The sequence below is a fragment of the Malaya genurostris genome, chromosome 3 (assembly GCF_030247185.1).
Source record: "Malaya genurostris strain Urasoe2022 chromosome 3, Malgen_1.1, whole genome shotgun sequence".
In the NCBI taxonomy this organism is placed as follows: Eukaryota; Metazoa; Arthropoda; class Insecta; order Diptera; family Culicidae; genus Malaya; species Malaya genurostris.
The window spans coordinates 262,373,373-262,392,974 of record NC_080572.1 but is presented as its reverse complement, the minus strand read 5'-3'; the positions used below and the strand labels follow the sequence as shown (position 1 = coordinate 262,392,974).

Here is a 19,602-nt window from a genome sequence, read left to right as displayed (position 1 = left end):
GGCAAGGGCACTGTCACTGCAGTCACCATTTTTATAGGCTGTTAAACAACACCGTAATGTCTCCGTTGAAGTTGTTGCAGTGAGTTCGACACAACGAAATAAAACGTATTAATTTGCTGATCGCTGATCAGTGCTAACAACGAGTTAGTTTATCGATCTTGGATGTGAGTAGATTTACCGCCCCATATTTTCCCATCAAAGCACATACGTCAGTGTGTCGTTTACTTATTTGGTAATGGGGCGGTAAGAAATACGAGCGCCAATAAAATTTACTGCGCTGATTGTTAACATTACACTTTGATTCGGATATCTGCTACAGCAATTTCACTCATATCATGTTGTCGTTTGGGGCTACCAGTAAGGCATTATTCGTCACCGTGTAGTGTGTGTGTGTGTGTGTGTGTGTGTGTGTGTGTGTGTGTGTGTGTGTGTGTGTGTGTGTGTGTGTGTGTGTGTGTGTGTGTGTGTGTGTGTATTGTTTAGGCTGAGTAAAAGCAGTTCTTTTCTCATCAATAAACATAAAGCTAACAATGGTAACGTCGCACAATTTGATTACTGAACAGCTACAGCCAACGAACGATTATTGGTATCAATTACAATAAATATCCAATGCGTGGGTGGTATTCTGTGGGGTACAGAAGTGAATTGATTGAATTATGATAGTTGTACTGTGCGATAACGATTGTGCCCTTCACCGTGAAGATATGATAGGGTTACGAGTTTTGTCAATTGAATCTGCTCTGTCGGACTGAAACTTGTGACCAGTTTGAAAATCAAACGGCTCAGAAGAAAGGACACTATTGTCCCATAGAATATTTTCAAATCTCTTCCGGTTCCGGTTCTCAGAGGTTTCTCAAAAATAGTAAATAAATTCCTCTAAGTTTGGTTTTCGAGCGGTTAGTGGAATGAAACTAATGAATGAATATGATAAATGCAAACACCGTTCGAAATACCGGCATCTGTCGTTCACTATTACGTTAGTATCATAACGAAATAGTTTTTTCATAGTGAAATCCAAAAGGAACCTATCATTTTTTGAAGACGATTTAAACTCCACTAGTTCGCAAGCCTTGTGAGTTGATGATCACACAATCTTACATGGGACTTACAATTCACCGGCGCAAAGGACGGCGAGACGGAAAACGTAAAAAATTGTTAACAATTGGGCTCTGAACTATTTTAATTTCTAGGTCAGGTTAGTTGAGAACCATGCGAACATGTCTTCAGTTGTACCTGTTCTTGGATTGTGGTACCGAAAGTATCGCCAGCGATCGCAAAACAGCTAAAATATTAGTTGTTTTTTTTAATTTGATTGGTTAAAATTTGGTAAAACTAATCGATTGTCATTTTTGATTTATCCTGCTGGCATTTTGGAAAGAAACCCAGCAAAGACACACACCACAAATGAGTAGTGAAACGTTACAGTTGAGCAATGACATACACCCTAAGCGAAAAATTAAATGTTTCAATGAGGTGTCACTTGTGCAAATGAGCAATCCCATCAAAGTTACCTGTATGCATGAAAGCAAAAAATGTCTCAGTTGTTTTAACCAATTATTCAGTTATTCGAACTTAGGCGCCTACTGCAAGAAATATTTTTTACTGCTGGTCTCTTCGGGGGAGCAGCTAATCGTTCACCGCTTGAAAAACGAAATTTTGTCTAAGTAGCTGATTAAAGCTTTATAACTAAATTTACAGATGATATAAAAATGCAACAAAACATTAAAATTCAACCGCAAAATGTTCGCAAACATTTATACTGCAGGAATATCTATTTAATTCATGGAAAACTTGTTTTACAATCAACTTTTATATTCTTCTGCATACTTTCCCTTACATGAAATAGCCGCAACGTAACTGACAGAAGCGACGTTCATTTGCCATTGAAAATTTTCAATATGAAACGTTTCTGGTGAAATGAAGAGTTCGGCCTCCGTCAAGTGTCAGCATTTGAATACATCAATTTAGCTTACCTGAATGATTATGACCAAATCAACGGATATGTTAGTTAAATCAACAACATTTTAGTTGAAACAACAATTGCAATATTGTAATTTTGTGATATGCGGGTTCTCCGTGTAGTCAAATGATGTACAAATGGAAATCTCTTTATTTTCTCAGAGATTTTCTCAAGCTTAGATTTAAATGAAATGTCTCATTTCTAGGGCAGGTATTAGCTATGCAAAACTCCTAAGTTTTAGGCAAATCGCGCTTCCGAAGTTACCGAATGACAAACAGTTGCATAGAACGGCGATGCAAAACACAAATCGATTTCGACTATACACCAAAACTTCCATTTACGAACTAAACGGAGGTTCATAAATCGAGTTAACTCGTAAAAAACAGTTTACGTTATTGTGAAACATATGAATATTTACAAAACGGATTTGATGAGTAGGCGCCGGAAAACGATGGATCGTTTCGAAATCTAAGATGGCAACTTTCGGTTTATTATTATTTCTTTAAAATCTTTACAATATGGATATTTTTGGAACGGGTTTGATGAGTAGATGCCGGATACCTATTTTTTTATTTAAAAGATATTTTATTTAGGCCTATTTGCGTACAAGCTTTACGTGGCCGATTCAGCTGAGTTTTTAGATAAAATTCGTTTTGTATTGGATCTCGTTGTCACCCCTTTTCTAGGGGGAGAGGAGTTTCCATTCTCCTCCTGCGAGGATTGAGGGGCAGTTTGTTCGCGGTTCGTCTCGTCATTCATTGCCGCATCGGTGGTTATGTTGTTGATTTCGTTGCTAGTTGCTGTAGATGCGTCTTGTTGTACATTGTTTGCAGTTGCTGGTTGGTTGGATGGTAAGTTGTTAACTGCAGCTGGTGTACTTTGTTCTATAGGGGTTACGTTGGATGGTTTCGTTGAAGGGGATACTTCCCTGTTGTTGGTGACTGTCACAGGTGCTTGGGGTTGGTGTGAAGGAAGCACCGTTGTCCTTTGGTATAGTTGTCTCCTTGTCCGGTTTATCACATGGCTTAGCGTAGTGAACAGCTTTTTGGCAATATTAACATGGGGCCATCTGATTGTCATGGGTAACAAGTGATTTGCACGGGATTCTTGTATCCTGACCGAAGTCACATAAGAAGGTATAGGCCTCCTCAAGCGCATGCGTAACAAACGTACGCCATTTAGAATACCGGGGAAAAAATCCTTCCACTTTTCTTTTTCGATAGAGAGAATCTCTCCGTATTGGGGCATGGTTTTGCGAATATAAGGATCGATGACGCTTGAGGGAAGATCATGCACACGCACTTCTATAGCACTATTTTCCATATATGCTGGAATGTTGTACTTGATATTTTCATGCTCCACATAGTGCACATTATTATTGTCTTTAGCGAATTGAATTGCATCCAACTCTTTATAGAACTGGATATAAACAACATTATTGGTCTTATTGCATTGAAGTAAATGCACACGTTTAATGTCAAGATGCATTTGCTCCTTAAGCAAACCTTCAAGTTCACTTCTCGAAGGTCGAATTTTGCACTGTATGAAGTCAACAACAATTGTATTCTTTCGTGTCGGCGGTAGTTTTTGTTCGTTTGGTTCACTTATATTGAGGTCGTTCTATTGTTCACTACACAATACTGTACTTGGTTTCTTCTGTCCCGAACGTAAGCGGTTTTGTTTTATCGACTGTCTTGGATGAGATGAGAAAGCGTACTGCCGAAAATCTATGTTTGAGGTGGTTCCGAAATGAAAGATGGTGACTTTCGGCTTATTAATATTTCTTGAAGCTTCCTAAATATGGGTTTTTATGATGGCGATTTTTTTTAAATATGCATATTGTAAGGAGTTTCAAAAAATAACAAGGGTAAGGGCTTCAAAGAAATATTATTAAACCGGATGTCGTCATATTAAATTTCAGAACCATCTTGAACAACATTTTGTGGCACCTACTCATCAGATCCGTTTCGAAAATACCCATATTGTAAGGAGTTTCAAGGAATATCAGTAAACAGGAAGTCATCATCTTGGATTTCAGAACCAATTTGAACATTGGTTTTCGGATCCTGCTTATCAAATCCGTTCCAAAAATATCAATATTGAAGGGCATTTTTGGCAAAAACATCTTTTTTGCGAAGTAGATTCGATATAAAAGTTACGTTATTTGGGATTTGGTTCGTAAAAAAAATTACGTAAAATGTGGCAACGTAAAAATAACGTACGAGACGGAGGCTTCAGTGTACACTGGTCGCCGAATTTCGGTTCCGAAAGCACCGAAATAGTGGTCAAAACCCGTATTTACCGATTTGCAGAAACAGCAATTCCATGAGAAACTGATAAACGATCTCCCAGAATTTCGTAATATTTGGAAGAAACGTTCTCCATCATAAACTATTAGATATTGCCTTTAGGGTGAACATTTCCTTGTTAGGGTGGATCAAAAAATACATTTCTTTTTAAAATCAAAACTTTTGAACCACTCGGTCGATTCTGCTATTTTTTGGATAAGTCTTAATAAACGTCTACAGTTTTTAGGAAAAATACACGAATATTGTGAAATTGAAGTTTTGTGTTTGAAAAAGTAAATTGTATAACTTTTTAACAGTTTTCATAGTTTGCAATCAATGGGCACTATGTCATTTTATATTTTTTCTGAAAGCTGAAACATTTTTACATAACATATAAAAAAATAGGCGATTTTTTTGTTTATGAGTTAGAATATTTTGAAGATTTTAAGTTTTCGTAGTTTCCGTGTTTTTTTTTTCAATTTTCTTTAAAAAAGATGTTATTGATATATTTACAACTTTTGAACCATTTGATTGATTCCGCTAATTCTTATATATGTTGTCATGTCTGCAGTTTTTGGGAAAAATATGTAAATATAACAAAGTTGGAGTTTTGTGTTTTAGAATATTTTAACGGTTTTCATGGTAAATGTCGTTGGTAAATTTGTTACCTTTGAACCACTCGACCGAAAATGAAATTACTTTCTAAGTGGAATTACTTTCATAGGCTGCAATAAATTTTGGATCTAGAAATATGTTTCAAATTTCAGCTCTTCTAAGAGTCAAAGGAAAGTAATTTAAAGAATACTACCATGCTTACTTCAAAACTTTGTATGTATAGATGCCTTTTTTTATTTTACTCATGTTTTTAGTACTGACGGATTCTACAGAAAAAAGTTAGTAGAAGCTTGAATGAAAATCCGAGTCCGGATAACAACCTGTGGAGCTAGCTACGAGTTCGAGTTCCGTCTCTGCGGTAACATTTGTGCGGTTTTCATTACATAGTTGAATTCGCATGTCATTTTTCCGAAGTATCGAATGTTGCACTCTAATTGTATGTCAAACGAAGTTCGTTGTATCTTTCAACCTATATTGCTACTGGTTGTAGTTTTTTCAGCTGAAGGTTATATTGAAACAAAAATAAAGATAGGTTTATATTTGTTCAAAACATAGTTTTGGATCAGGAAAATAAAATCCTTCACAGTTTATTTAGAATACTCGTAGTAGGCGGTTGCTCTTCTATGTGGCTTCATTTTATTTCATGGTATGTTTCGTTCGGACTACACCCTCTGAAGTACTACTTGTATTCGGTTTTTGCTTTCCGAGTGCTCAAAATTTTCAGTGTGAGAGTCGATTTCACTGAGTCAAATGAAGAAAACAGTGAAAACAGTCTTTTCCTCAAATACAACACGGGAAGTAGCTATCGTATTTACTGCAAAATTCTTTTTGGTAGTATTGTACCGTCTAGTTGCTAGTAGTCATTACAGTGTTAACATTTTTTTGGTGACAGTGCGCCATATTGGTGCAGATTGCAGAAGCTCATTCAACCATTCATGTTGGCTGAGAACAATATTTTATTTTTCTAATGCAACTAAAAAATTAGTTGAATAGCTAAGAAATGACAGCACGTTTAACTGGTGAATTCAACTAAAAAAATTGCCATTTCAACTAATATTTTATCATTATTATGGGAATGATAATTGAAAAATCTTAATTAAGGAGTGTATCGAAAATAAGCTATTTACATACATTTGTGTTGTACGCAAGTATTTGTGATGGTATTTCATGCTCAGATTACAGCACGCTGTGCTTTTGGCTGTCAGCTTTTGATTGTTTACTTGTTTGTGTGGTTGAAATTCTGCGTTTTCAAAATGTCGCGTATTGAAAAGGAAGTGAAAATCGAGGTTCTGGACACATGGCTTAGTGAGAAGAGTATTACTATGCGAAAATTGGCAAAGCGGTTTGGAATTCATCACGCCAGTGTTAAAACCATCATTAGTAAGTTCGGGGAACACTATTCTTTGGATAAGTTACCAGGGAAAGGCAGTAAACCCGGTTCTTGAAACTAGAAACTGGACCAGTAAGTGGTATCTCTAATCATGAAGAACAAATCAATGTCAATACGTGATTTGGCCAAAAAAGCAGGAACGAGTGTCGAAATGATCCAGCGTACCAAAAGGCGAAATCACCTGAGACCTACAAGAAGTAGAAATTCTCGAAACAAAGTGTAGAACAGAAGAAGCGAGCAGCAACAAGGACCCGGAAATTGTATTCGCGTCTCTTGCAGTGTCCGGATGGATGCGTTTTCATGGACGATGAGACTTATGTAAAGCAGGACTCAAAAACCCTTCCAGGTCCACAATACTTTACTATCGTCGTTGAGGAGGATGTGAGCGATGCGACAGGTCGATTCAAGTGGAGAAATTCGGTCGGTCATTGGCAAGCAATATGTTCCTGTGGTTTGAAGTTAACCATTTTTTACACTACCGGAACTATAAATGCAGAAATCTATCGATCTCCAAAAGAGATTGCTGCCTTTGTATAAGAAGCATAGTACACCTCCACTGTTTTGGCCGGATTTAGCGTCGGCTCACTATGCCAAAACCACTCTCAATTGGCTTGCAGAAAGGGGTATAAATTTTGTTGAGAAAAATTTCAATCCACGGAATTGCCCTCAGCATCGACCCATCGAACGTTACTGGGCAATCGTGAAGAGGGTCTTCAAGAAGACTGGTAAGGTAGCTGGGAACATGCAGGAGTTAAAAAAAATTGGGTCCAAGCGTCCAAAAAATGCGATGCATCACTTGTCCGGAACTTGATGAAGAGCGTTCGATCAAAAGTTCGAAAAATTCGTGAAGGAACAACTTAAATTTCATCCGGTTTTCATTATGCTCAAGTTTAACCTTGTACAATAAAGGATCGATTTTTAGTTTGAATAAAATATAGTTTTTTATCATAATTTGAAAGAAAAATTTGTGGATAGCTTATTTTCGAAACACTCCAAGTAAGATATTGTTAGTTGTCTAAAAAATAGCTAACTGAAATTAGAAAACCAACTATTTTTTTCTCCAAAATGCTGATTTCGGTCTTTCCGTGTTGGTTTGACAATCCTTCTGTGGAATTTGACCTTCTGTTTCAACAGACTTAGCAGCCGATTTATAGCGTACAGAATCATTACATGGCTGGTATTATGATCCGACTGACATTTAGAAACCTTCTAGGTCGGGCTCGACTAAGAGATAACTACACATAGCTATTGTCTATTTTTTTATTTTTTGTTCTCGACTCATCAGTGCATTAACAGTTTCTGTTGGACTGCTTACGACACCAAGCGTTTCAACACTATTTGCACCAAAGTTCCATGTCTTTACTGAAGTGCCAGAAGAACGAAGCAAAGTCCAGCAAAGACAAGGCACTTCAACGAAAATAGTGTTTCTCAAAGAGCAATAAATTTACGTATGCTGAGTGATTTATGTTGCATCGTTAGGTGGCGTTAGCAGTTCAACGTAAACTGTTAATGCCGATGAGTCGATGATGGAATTTAAAAATGAAATAAGTTACCAATTTTCGTTTTCGGTACCTATCGCGTAATGAACTGGAAATCGTATAATACCTTTAATCACACTAATGTTTTGAACTTTATTATTAACCAACTCTTTCGGAAATCAATGTTATTTGTTAGATGTAAACACACAAATGCTGCAGCTAAAACACTGGTGAGCCGAAGGCAGAAGGTGAAGAAAACAAAACATGTTTTCAATCGTCTTAGTCGTGTACTTGACGTCTTTACAGAAACACACACATACAAAACGTTTACCACTTTCCTTTGAAACCACACAATTAAAAAGACAAACAGAAACAACGGACTTGTTAGAAGACAGTTAGGCTGAAGATTGATTGGCTGCGCACATGCAATGGAAGGATGTGTCTTTACAATTACAATTCCAAACCAGACTGCGAGCCATGGAAAGTTAATTATTTAGTAGAAAGATAGTTAGTCATTGCTAATGAGGGACGTTGGCACACACACGCACAAAGTGGACTGAAGATAGCAAGGGAAAGTGGAAAGTGGAAAAGAATGTCTGCAATGCTAGCTTCCTCGAAAGCAATTTCAATTTAGCAGGCTCCGAATTAATGGGCTCCGAAACCTAAACATACATACGAAAAACAAAATCCTTTGGTAGAAAGCACACAACGAAAACCCAAAACTAAAATAAACGCCTTGATTCAACGAACTATTGAGGTCAAAAAGTTAGATTCCAATAACACACCGTGTTCCTCGAAGTTTTCGCTGATTTTGTGTGTTTCATTCAGTCTGTAACTGGTTGAGGGAGTGAGGGAGCACATCCGGGGCATAACAAAATAATAATAATCCAGAACACAACAAAAAAAATGAAAGAAAACTGAAACTCTAATATTTGGTGAATAGTAATTTGACACAATTTAGTATATAGGTATATAAATAGAGCTGGGGTTTAGTACAACACACACTTTTACAAGGTATTATAGCTAGGTTAGTGGTTAGTTTAGTGTATAGATATAGCAGTTTTTTTTTTATTTTGGTTAACAGTGTTGGTTTTAGTAGAATGGTCGTTTATAGATTCTACAGAAAGGTGGGCATTGTTGTCTGTACCTAGTTTGAACATTCTTCACTCGGCCGAGCAGATCGACGTGTCCGGCTGCGTACTGCTCCATGACATCTTTCACGTCGTATGGTTTGAGGGCCTCCTTGAACTTTCGGCGCGCTACAAAGTACTTCATCTGTGGGGCGGCCGGGGAAGGAAGGATCCGATGGCCAATTTTGTTGTCATTCGTGTCAGTTTAAGTGATTAATGTGGCACATTTTATGTGCGAAATTGCGATGGTTCAGGTCCAATTTAGAAGGTGTAGTAGGGCAACAATCCATATTATTTTTTTCATGAATTCACAAGAATAAACTTACACGTGAGTATAGGTAATCTCTAGCAGATAGCTGTTAGATAATATTGGATTAACATTTAAAACTGGATTGTTTGTGGTGACCGTTTTTGTGGGAAAAGAGGGATTAATTATGTTTATGCTGTCCTTTCATTATATGTTATTCTCTCCAATTTCATTGAGTAAACTGATTTTGCGAGGGTTCAGTTATTGGGCGGAAGGAATCTACTAGGAGGGATTGTGGAAAGGAGTAGAGCGATGGAAGATTAGCATTTTTTTTCGACAACGGTACGAATAATCGTACCTGTCCGGGAAAAGGGCATGTTTTTTCCCCGTCTTCACATTCTTCCAATAAAGAACATATTTATTTTAGTTTTTGGACAACACCGTTGAACTTACCTTTCGAATAAATCGGATTGCCCCTTTGTGCTGGTTCGTTAACTGTACACATCTTGGTTCCTCATCCTCGTCTAGTTTGTGGTGAAGTTTGTTGTGTTTTGAAAAATTGGGCCCCGTTGTCCAAGTTGTGTGCCGATAATTGACGGTTGTTGAAGCAATCAATATTACCGGAAAGGTTAACCGTCGTCATAATCGCCATCATCACCATCGACGATGCCGTCATTGTGGTTTTGTCCACAAAGCAAAACAAAAAAGTAGAGAGAAAACACGAATTAGAAATTAGAACCCGGCAATATCGAATTGTACGGGAGCGTATATCTAGATTAACCTAATTTATTGCTATACAGGATAACCAGCCTTGGGAGGATATTTTTCGCTTTTGCTAGCTACATTGCATTCGTCCGGTGCCCTTTGATTTGGGTTTCTTTTAAAGGGCTCGGGATATTTGGAGGTCATGCTTTGAGATTGTGAGTTCGGGTTTAACTGCTTCGATAGCTACTGTGAACAAGCTCACGGCGTCAGGTGGTGATTTATGAGAGCGTTTTTTTTTGCGTCCGTCTATAGGTTAGGCGACGAATTACGATAATCCTATTGCCTATTCGGGTTTTGCGGCTACTGGGGATATTTCCGGGCCCGGTTAAGGTGAAAAACGGGTTAATTATTGTAATGGATTGTAATGAGATTACTCGTTGGAAATATCTGTCAAGAATGTTTTAATTCCACTTATTCGGCTGCAAATTCGTAATTCGAAACCGATTCGCAATTTTCATAATTGTATTTCCATTATACTATGTATAATGAGCAGAGTAGATAAAAACCATTGTCCTAATTTCAAAATAGTCGGAAATAACGAATATTATTTTCGGCAAGCGGGACGAACGACATTCAAAATTGTGTGCTTCCATTCGTATTCCCAACTCTTTCGCTTTCATTTTTTAGCAAACGACGTATTTTGTGCAGTATCATCCGAATAAAAGGTGATAGTAAATTGATATCAACGGTTCATTTAACTATCATCGGTAGTTTTACTATCTTATTTTACTATAACACATGGATCAATAAGTCCTGAGAGTAACAATGGAAACAACATTTTTTTTTGCAAATTTTTTTTTTATTCATCAACATAATCACATTTTAGGGTGATACAATGGTTCCAACGTTTTTCCAATTTTTCAATACCAAAAAAATTTATCTTTCGCTTCAAAATAAGCTTCAGATTCAGCGATGACCTCCTCATTTGAGCCAAATCTTTTTCCCTGGAGCATTTTTTTAAGATCAACAAAGAGCCAGTAGTCACTGGGGGCTAAATCTGGCGAGTATGGGGAGTGGGGAAGCAGATCAAAGCCCAATTCGTTCAATTTCGCCATTGTTTTCATCGACTTGTGGCAGGGTGCATTTTGTTCCATCGAAAGCAATCGCGGCACCCACTTCGAAAAAACCTTTTTCATGCTCAATTTTTCATGTAGGATATTAAATACACTTCCATATGATACCTGTGTCATCTCAGCAATCTCACGGAGCTTCACTTTACGATCTTTCATTATAATTTTTGTCACTTCACTCACATTTTCCGGTGTAACGGCTTCCACAGGTCTACCCGAGCGTTCCGCGTCATTTGTGTCGGTACGACCACGTTTAAACTCGGCGAACCACCGACAAATCGTTGCTTTTGATGGACAAGAGTCCAGATAACATTTTTCAATCCATTGTTTCGCTTGCACGGTGTTTTTACCCATTAAAAAACAATGTTTTATCAAAACACGAAACTCGGTTTTTTCCATTTTTTAAACAAACTACAAAACGACTTTACTCCAACCTCGATAACTCAGCTGTTTCTGGTCGGATCGACTTAAAATTTTGACCCGTTTCAAGCAAAGGTTAGTACTCTAGAAAGACGTGGTTACTGGTTTACTACGAGCGCCATCTCTGCTTTAGTCTCGGGACTTATTGATCCATGTGTTAATTAAAATAGTCAAAACATTAATTCAATTCAGTATAAAAACTTGTTCTGCTATTATTTCGTAATTTATCGATATATTAATTTATGTAGGTCAAAACCCCCGTATTTTGAATAAATTATTAACAAATTTTGATAATACTTAAAGGTGTTTTAATTTTTGTTAAGTGAAGTACAGGGTTGCGCATAGAAATCTGACACATTTATTATGTAAATTGACAAAAGCTCCGAACTTCTAGACGGCAAAAAATAACCAGCAAAAAAAGTAGAACAATGAAGGTTTACAATCTTTTATTTTTTTAAACAAATTTTAATGAAACTTGCTGCACATGAAGACTTTGTCACATAAAAACCACTTTGCATACTTTGTTTTCGGTCATTCAGGGGTGGAAAGTTGAACTGCTATGCACTGATGAGTCGAAGACGAAACGTAAACATATCAAAATCGCACAGCCCTAGCACAAAAATTGGTTAACCCCTGCATCGGCCAGAAGGAGTCGAAAACACGTTTTCGTTCGGCACATTGCATTTCGATGCAAAGAAAAAAGTGCCCTGCAAATAGCAGAAAATTTACGTCTGCTTAGCGGTTCAAATTAAACTGCCGAGTTTTGCATTAAGCAGTTCAATTTGAACTGCTGTTGCATTTATGAGTCAAATTAGAAACGTAAACATATCATACTTTCATTGCCGTTTCAACCTTCCGAGCGAACGGACGTGCTTTGTGTTTGCTGCGAAAAAAACCAGTGCCGTGTGTGATAACGTGACCGGACGATCAAAACTAGATTATATCGCTATTGTGTAATAGACAATAGTGCTTTTTTCTGTGAGAGGATTTTTGTACATTATACACTGAAGCAGTGCATTGTTGTGAGCGGACGATCGAAACAGTACCGTTAGCCGGTGATTGTTTGATCGATCAAGGCCAGATTTCAGTGGCCATTGTGATTATACTGTGCGGATTATAAGTGAGTGTGCTTTTTCCTCTCGGAGGTTTTTTGCACACCCTCGAAGCGGCGATACGCCGATCGACGAGGGCTTGGCCTTGGTGGCCCCCGTTGGATTAAAAGTTAAGTACTATTATTTTGTATATTTTTTTTTTCTTCTTCATTCGACCGTTCATTCCCCCCCCCCCTCCGAATCATTTATTTCTGCGCGGAGGTAGCTCCGCGACATGTCAAATTCGAATCCCGACCCCTCCGTTCTCGATGATCAGATGGAGACTTCTGTTGGCAGCAGTAAGTCTCGCATAAAGAGTTATCCCGATGGGCTTGCACTCTCGGCCGGGCCTTACTCGGTTTATTTCCGGACCAAGGCTAAAGAAAAAAAATTGAATGTTTTGAAAATATCGCGGGATCTGTCCTCGCGATACAATACTATAAAAAGTATTGATAAAATACGCCCAGATAAGCTCAGGGTTCTGCTCACCAGCTCAAAGCAGGCTAATGAGCTCGTTCAAAATGATCATTTTACGCGGGAGTACCGCATCTACGTGCCAGCTCGCGAAGTAGAAATCGACGGTGTGGTCACCGATTCGAGTTTGACTTGCGAGGACGTTCTTAAGTACGGGGCGGGTTGTTTTAAAGACCCCTCACTTAAGAATGTCAAGATACTGGATTGCAAGCGATTGCATTCAGTATCGATCGCCGGGGATGGAACAAAGTCCTATCCCCAATCAGACTCTTATCGAGTGACCTTCGCCGGTTCTGCTTTGCCCAACTACATCCTCTTGGACCGGGTTCGTTTGCCTGTTCGCCTATTCGTACCCCGAGTAATGAACTGTACTAATTGCAAACAATTGGGGCATACAGCTTCTCATTGCTGCAATAAGCCCCGGTGTGCTAACTGTGGGGAGGCTCATGCGGATGGCTCTTGCGGTAAGAATGCTGAAAAGTGTCTCTACTGCAAGGAGGGTCCGCATGACCTAATGGCATGTCCTGCGTATAAGCTGCGAGGAGATCGGATGAAGCGTTCCCTGAAGGAACACTCCAAGCGTTCCTTTGCCGAGATGCTTAAGAGTGCCACCCCTCCTAAACTGACAACGAACCCATATGCCTGCTTGTCAACTGACGAGAGCGATTCTGACGACCCTTTGGAAGGTCCATCATCGGCGGTCCCTCATAGCTGTAGGAAAAGAATAAATAAATCCTCTCATAAGCTACCTAGTAAGGGTTCGAAGGTGTCTTCCGAAGGGCTTCGAAAAGTTACAGCTAACGGGAATCGGGACACAACACCGAAGCAAAAAGCTCCTGGTCTCGGAAAACTCAATTCCGAGATGGAATTCCCACGACTTCCCGGGACTATAAAATCCCCAAGCGTCCCTGAAAATCTACCAGAGAACCAACTAGGTGCTGGACTTATCAAGTTCTCTGATGTTGTGGACTGGATTTTTACAACTTTCAATATTTCAGACCCTCTTAGAAGCATTTTAATTGCTTTCATGCCAACAGTAAAAACATATTTGAAGCAGTTGACTGCAAATTGGCCCCTTATCTCAGCGATTGTATCCTTCGATGGCTAAATCATCCACCGAGGTCACGGATCTAATCACTGTTTTACAGTGGAATTGCAGAAGTATCATCCCAAAAATAGATTCTTTTAAATTTCTAGTAAATAATCTGAAATGGGACGCATTTGCATTGTGCGAAACTTGGCTAACTTCTGAAATATCCTTAAACTTCCACGATTTTAACATTATTCGCCTGGATCGAGATGATCCCTATGGAGGAGTACTTTTAGGGATCAAAAAGTGCTATTCTTTTTATCGAATTAACCTCCCCTCGATACCAGGTATTGAAGTTGTCGCATGTCATGTTACAATCAAAGGTAAGGACCTTTGTATTGCTTCCATCTACATTCCCCCTAGAGCCTTGGTTGGGCATCGGCGGCTCAGTAATATCATAGAGCTCCTTCCCGCACCGACGTTGGTTTTAGGAGACTTTAACTCACACGGTACGGGATGGGGTTGTCTTCACGACGATAACAGATCAGCTATGATCCATGATATTTGCGACAACTTCAATATGACAATCTTGAATACGGGAGAAATGACACGGATTCCTGCACCACCAGCAAGACCAAGTGCGCTGGATTTATCCCTTTGCTCGACATCGCTACGGTTGGATTGCACGTGGGAGGTAATTCCTGATCCCCACGGTAGCGACCATCTACCGATCGTAATATCAATCACCAGCGGCTCAAAACCATCGAAGACAATCAATGTTTCGTATGACCTCACACGAAATATTGATTGGAATAACTATGCGACCGTGATATCTGAGAAACTTGAAAGAACTCAACAACTTCCTCCGGAGGAAGAGTACACGTTTTTGGCTGGCTTGATTCTCGACACCGCGACTCAAGCTCAGACGAAACGTGTACCCGGCGCGAAAACTAACATCCGTCCTCCCAACCCGTGGTGGGACAAAGAGTGCACAAATTTAAACGCGGAGAGAGCCTCCGCGTATAAAGTATTTAGAAAAAATGGAACACCTGATAATTACCGGAATTACGCGGCGTTAGACGTTAAAACTAAGAACTTGATTAGAGCTAAGAAACGCGGTTACTGGCGTCGGTTCGTAGACGGCCTAACAAAAGAAACATCTATGAGCACTCTTTGGAACACAGCCCGACGAATGCGCAATCATAACACAACGAATGAAAGCGAAGAATATTCTAACCGCTGGATATTCGATTTCGCTAAAAAAGTATGTCCAGACTCTGTTCCGGAACAGAAGATCACCCGCGCCGCGACACCAAATACAAACGAAACACCGTTTTCGATGGTAGAGCTCTCACTTGCGCTCTTGTCATGTAACAATAAAGCCCCGGGATTAGACAGAATAAAATTCAACTTGTTGAAAAATCTGCCTGACCCCGCCAAAAGGCGCTTGCTGAGTTTATTCAATAAGTTCCTTGAGGACAACATTGTTCCACATGACTGGAGACAAGTGAAAGTGATATCCATTCAAAAACCAGGAAAACCAGCCTCCGATCACAATTCGTATCGGCCGATTGCTATGCTTTCCTGTATCCGGAAATTGTTCGAAAAAATGATTCTGTTTCGTCTAGACAATTGGGTCGAGACTAATGGCTTACTTTCAGATACACAATTTGGTTTCCGCAGGGGCAAAGGAACGAACGATTGTCTTGCGTTGCTCTCAACCGAAATTCAAATGGCATTTGCTCGTAAGGAACAAATGGCGTCAGTTTTCCTAGACATCAAGGGGGCTTTTGACTCAGTTTCTATAAATATCCTATCTGAGAAGTTGCATCAGCATGGTCTTTCACCAATTTTGAATAACTTTTTGTACAATCTATTGTCAGAGAAATACATGTATTTCGCGCATGGTGATTTGTCGACAATACGATTCAGTTACATGGGTCTTCCTCAGGGCTCATGCTTAAGCCCCCTTTTATACAATTTTTACGTAAACGACATCGATAAATGTATCAACACATCTTGCACGCTGAGACAACTTGCCGACGACAGCGTTGTGTCCATTATAGGACCCAAAGCTGGCGATCTGCAAGGGCCGTTACAAGATACTCTTGCCAACTTATCCACATGGGCTCTTCAAATGGGTATCGAGTTCTCTACGGAGAAAACTGAGCTGGTTGTATTTTCAAGGAAGCGAGAACCAGCACAACTACAGCTTCAACTAGGGGGTGAAAACATAGCTCAGGTCTTCACATTCAAATATCTCGGGGTCTGGTTCGACTCCAAAGGCACCTGGGGATGTCACATTAGGTATCTGAAACAAAAATGCCAGCAGAGAATCAATTTTCTTCGTACAATAACCGGAACTTGGTGGGGTGCCCACCCAGGAGACCTGATCAGGCTGTACCAAACAACGATATTGTCCGTTATGGAATATGGATGCTTCTGCTTCCGATCCGCCGCGAACACCCATTTCATTAAGCTGGAAAGAATTCAGTATCGTTGTTTGCGTATTGCCTTGGGTTGCATGCAATCAACTCATACGATGAGTCTTGAAGTGTTGGCGGGCGTCTTACCGTTGAAAAACCGGTTCTGGGATCTCTCATATCGCTTGCTCATTCGATGCGACATTTTGAATCCTCTGGTGATTGAAAACTTCGAAAGGTTAGTTGAGCTTAATTCTCAAACCCGTTTTATGTCCTTGTATTTTGATTACATGGCTCAGAATATTAATCCTTCTTCGTTTGCTTCCAACCGTGCTCATTTCTTGGATACTTCTGATTCTACTGTGTTTTTCGACACATCCATGAGAGAAGAGATTCGTGGAATTCCGGAACACGTACGCCCTCGAGTGGCCCCTAATATATTTTATAATAAATTTAGAACAGTCAACTGTGAAAAGGTGTTTTACACTGATGGATCAAACATCGACAGGTCCACAGGCTTCGGCATCTTCAATCAAAACATCACCGCTTCTTACAAACTCAGTGATCCGGCTTCAGTTTACGTCGCAGAATTAGCTGCTATTCAGTACACCCTCGAGATCATTGAAACCTTGCCCAAAGACCATTACTTCATTGTCACGGACAGTCTAAGTTCAATAGAAGCTCTCCACGCAGTGAAGCCAGGAAAGTATCCCCCATATTTCCTGGGGAAAATACGGGAACACTTGCGAACTTTATCTGAACGGTCTTATTTAATATCGTTAGTCTGGGTCCCTTCACATTGTTCCATTCCGGGCAATGAAAAGGCAGACTCATTGGCTAAGGTGGGCGCATTACAAGGTGACATTTATGAAAGACCAATCTGCTTCAATGAATTTTTCAGTATTTCTCGTCAGAAAACTCTCGAAAGTTGGCAAACTTCATGGACGAATGACGAACTGGGACGATGGCTACACTCCATTATCCCTAAGGTATCGACGAAACCTTGGTTCAAGGGGATGAACATGAGTCGTGATTTCATTCGCGTTATGTCACGACTCATGTCAAATCACTATACATTTAACGTACATCTCCGGCGTATCGGGATCGTGGAGAACGGGCTCTGCACCTGTGGCGACGGTTATCAGGACATCGAGCATGTCGTGTGGTCGTGCGTAGAGTATCGCGACGCCAGATCGGAGCTATTGGAATCCCTCAGGGCCCGAGGTAGACCGACTGAGGTTCCGGTTCGGGATGTGTTGGCGAGTCGGGATAGTTCATATATGCTTCTGATATACCAGTTCCTCAAACACATTAATATACAAGTGTAATCTGTTACATCTTGCTTAGAAAGTTCCTCCTATTTATCGACGTTATTTCAACTGTGGCTAAGAATTATTTTCACCTGCAGGTTCGACACTAACTTCCGCCGATTACCCCGAGTCCTCTTCTGTCCACCATCTTCATCGGAACTAACAAGATCTTTTTGCTGTCACTAACCTTCTCGCTTCCCCCCTCCCTGTCTCTTCTCCATCTCGATGTCAACTAATTAGATCTCTGTCGTTCTTAGTCATTTCGTTCCCATATCCCCATTTTACTTCGTTTTCCGCAATATTTACTTCTCTATATTTTTCGTTATATTTACATCACCATCATCGCCCACGGAAGGTCGCTCTAGTCATGCGGGCCACCCGCCGGGTATTCGTAGCCTGGGGGTGTTTCCCGCGGACCCACACGGACCGAGGGATGCGGCCAACGTCATCTGGAAGACTCATGATATATTCCATCCACCGGCCGGTGCCGATCGCCAGCTGAAGGTTGGATCTGCCAAAGTCGACCACTGCGACCCCAATACAACATTATCCAATCATACTATCCTAGTTTTAAATTAGTCGTTAATAAAATTAGAAAAAGTCCTTGGCACCTTAGAGCTAAAGCAGTGTGCCTTAAAAATAATTATATTATTGAATAAAAAAAAAAAAAAAAAAAAAAAAAAATATCATACTTTGTTTTTCCAAAAATGATCTTAGACTGCCAATTTTTTTAAAGCCGAAAAATGACAAATATTCCTACAAAAAAGTGTTGTATGAGTGATTCTTAAAAAAATTAGTTAAATTTTTGAATAAAAACACGGAAAAAATCGTAATTCACTATCGCACTGAGAAAAAAAATCGATTTAAAAAATGTAAAGTCGATTTGCAAAAAAAAAAACATTTTTGATTTGGATGAAATTTAATTACAAGTTAGAAGATTTTGTTTCTTACCTATCGTGAAAAAATTCAAGTTAGACACACAAGTTATATGAAAACATTTTTTTTCTTGTCCAAACTGATTTTTTTCAGTGTAATTTGATCAAAAACTTAACTCAATGAAGGCCATAATCATCTCAGAATCTAATGAATTTCAATTTGTATGTAAATTTCAGTTCCCTGATACATGCATAATAAATTCATAATTGAAACTTCCAAATCAGATAAGATAAAGCGATGTACTCACGCTCAAAGCGCAACACTAAAAAAATACGCTTCAATATTTAACTATGGAAATACCATAACAACTACCTACAGTTATATAACTGGGCAGTTGAACAAACTGATAAAAATATTACCAAATTAAATTTCTGATTTATATCTGCTTAACAGTGCAAAAAATGTTCGAAAAATAACGCCAAAACAATATCTGGCGCTTAGAAATTCCACAGTTTTGTTTCTATTCCTGTTGGCAAAATAGAGGCGAAAAGGTATTCTAATTCAGCAGAATTTTTCTTGTATAAAAACAATAAAAAAATAGCATGCATGAAGACAAATGTTATATTTAAATTATTAAATAAATATTTGTGTAAAGTTCAACACAAATGTTGTGGTGGTTATTTCTTTCCTTCGAGCTTTCCTCAGAACTAGACAAAAAATAAAGAAGTAATAGTTTAATAATTATTTAATAACATAAACTCTTTTGAATGGAATTCTTGATTAATAAAAATATACTTTGTTACTGTACCAGACAATATCTTATCACAAACCGAGTTTCATTGAATTCTGAGATAATTATGACTTTCTTTGTGTTAATTTTCGATAAAATTACACTGAAAAGATAAAGAAACTTTTTCGTCTTTTATTGACCATACACCGACAGAACCGCGATTTGGAAGTCGTCGACATTTTTCACCTCTTTAAAACGATTCACCCACTTACTCACAAACTGTTTCGACTTTTGCATGTATTTCG

General features: G+C 39.1%; 1 protein-coding gene across 26 annotated transcripts in view; it reads right to left on the bottom strand.

Annotated features, from left to right (window-relative positions):
- The window catches only part of LOC131438950 (potassium voltage-gated channel subfamily KQT member 1), an 892,435-nt gene that overhangs the window by 95,218 nt on the left and 777,615 nt on the right, over positions 1–19,602 (bottom strand). For 15 of the 26 annotated variants that reach the window (XM_058609372.1, XM_058609378.1, XM_058609373.1 and 12 more), the window contains one exon: positions 9,562–9,632. In XM_058609372.1, coding sequence (XP_058465355.1) covers positions 9,562–9,632 — 71 coding nt within the window. Of the gene's footprint in view, positions 1–8,878; positions 9,007–9,561; positions 9,633–19,602 lie in introns of all 26 variants that reach the window. The other 11 variants (XR_009231015.1, XM_058609379.1, XM_058609377.1 and 8 more) reach the window with 1 other exon arrangement.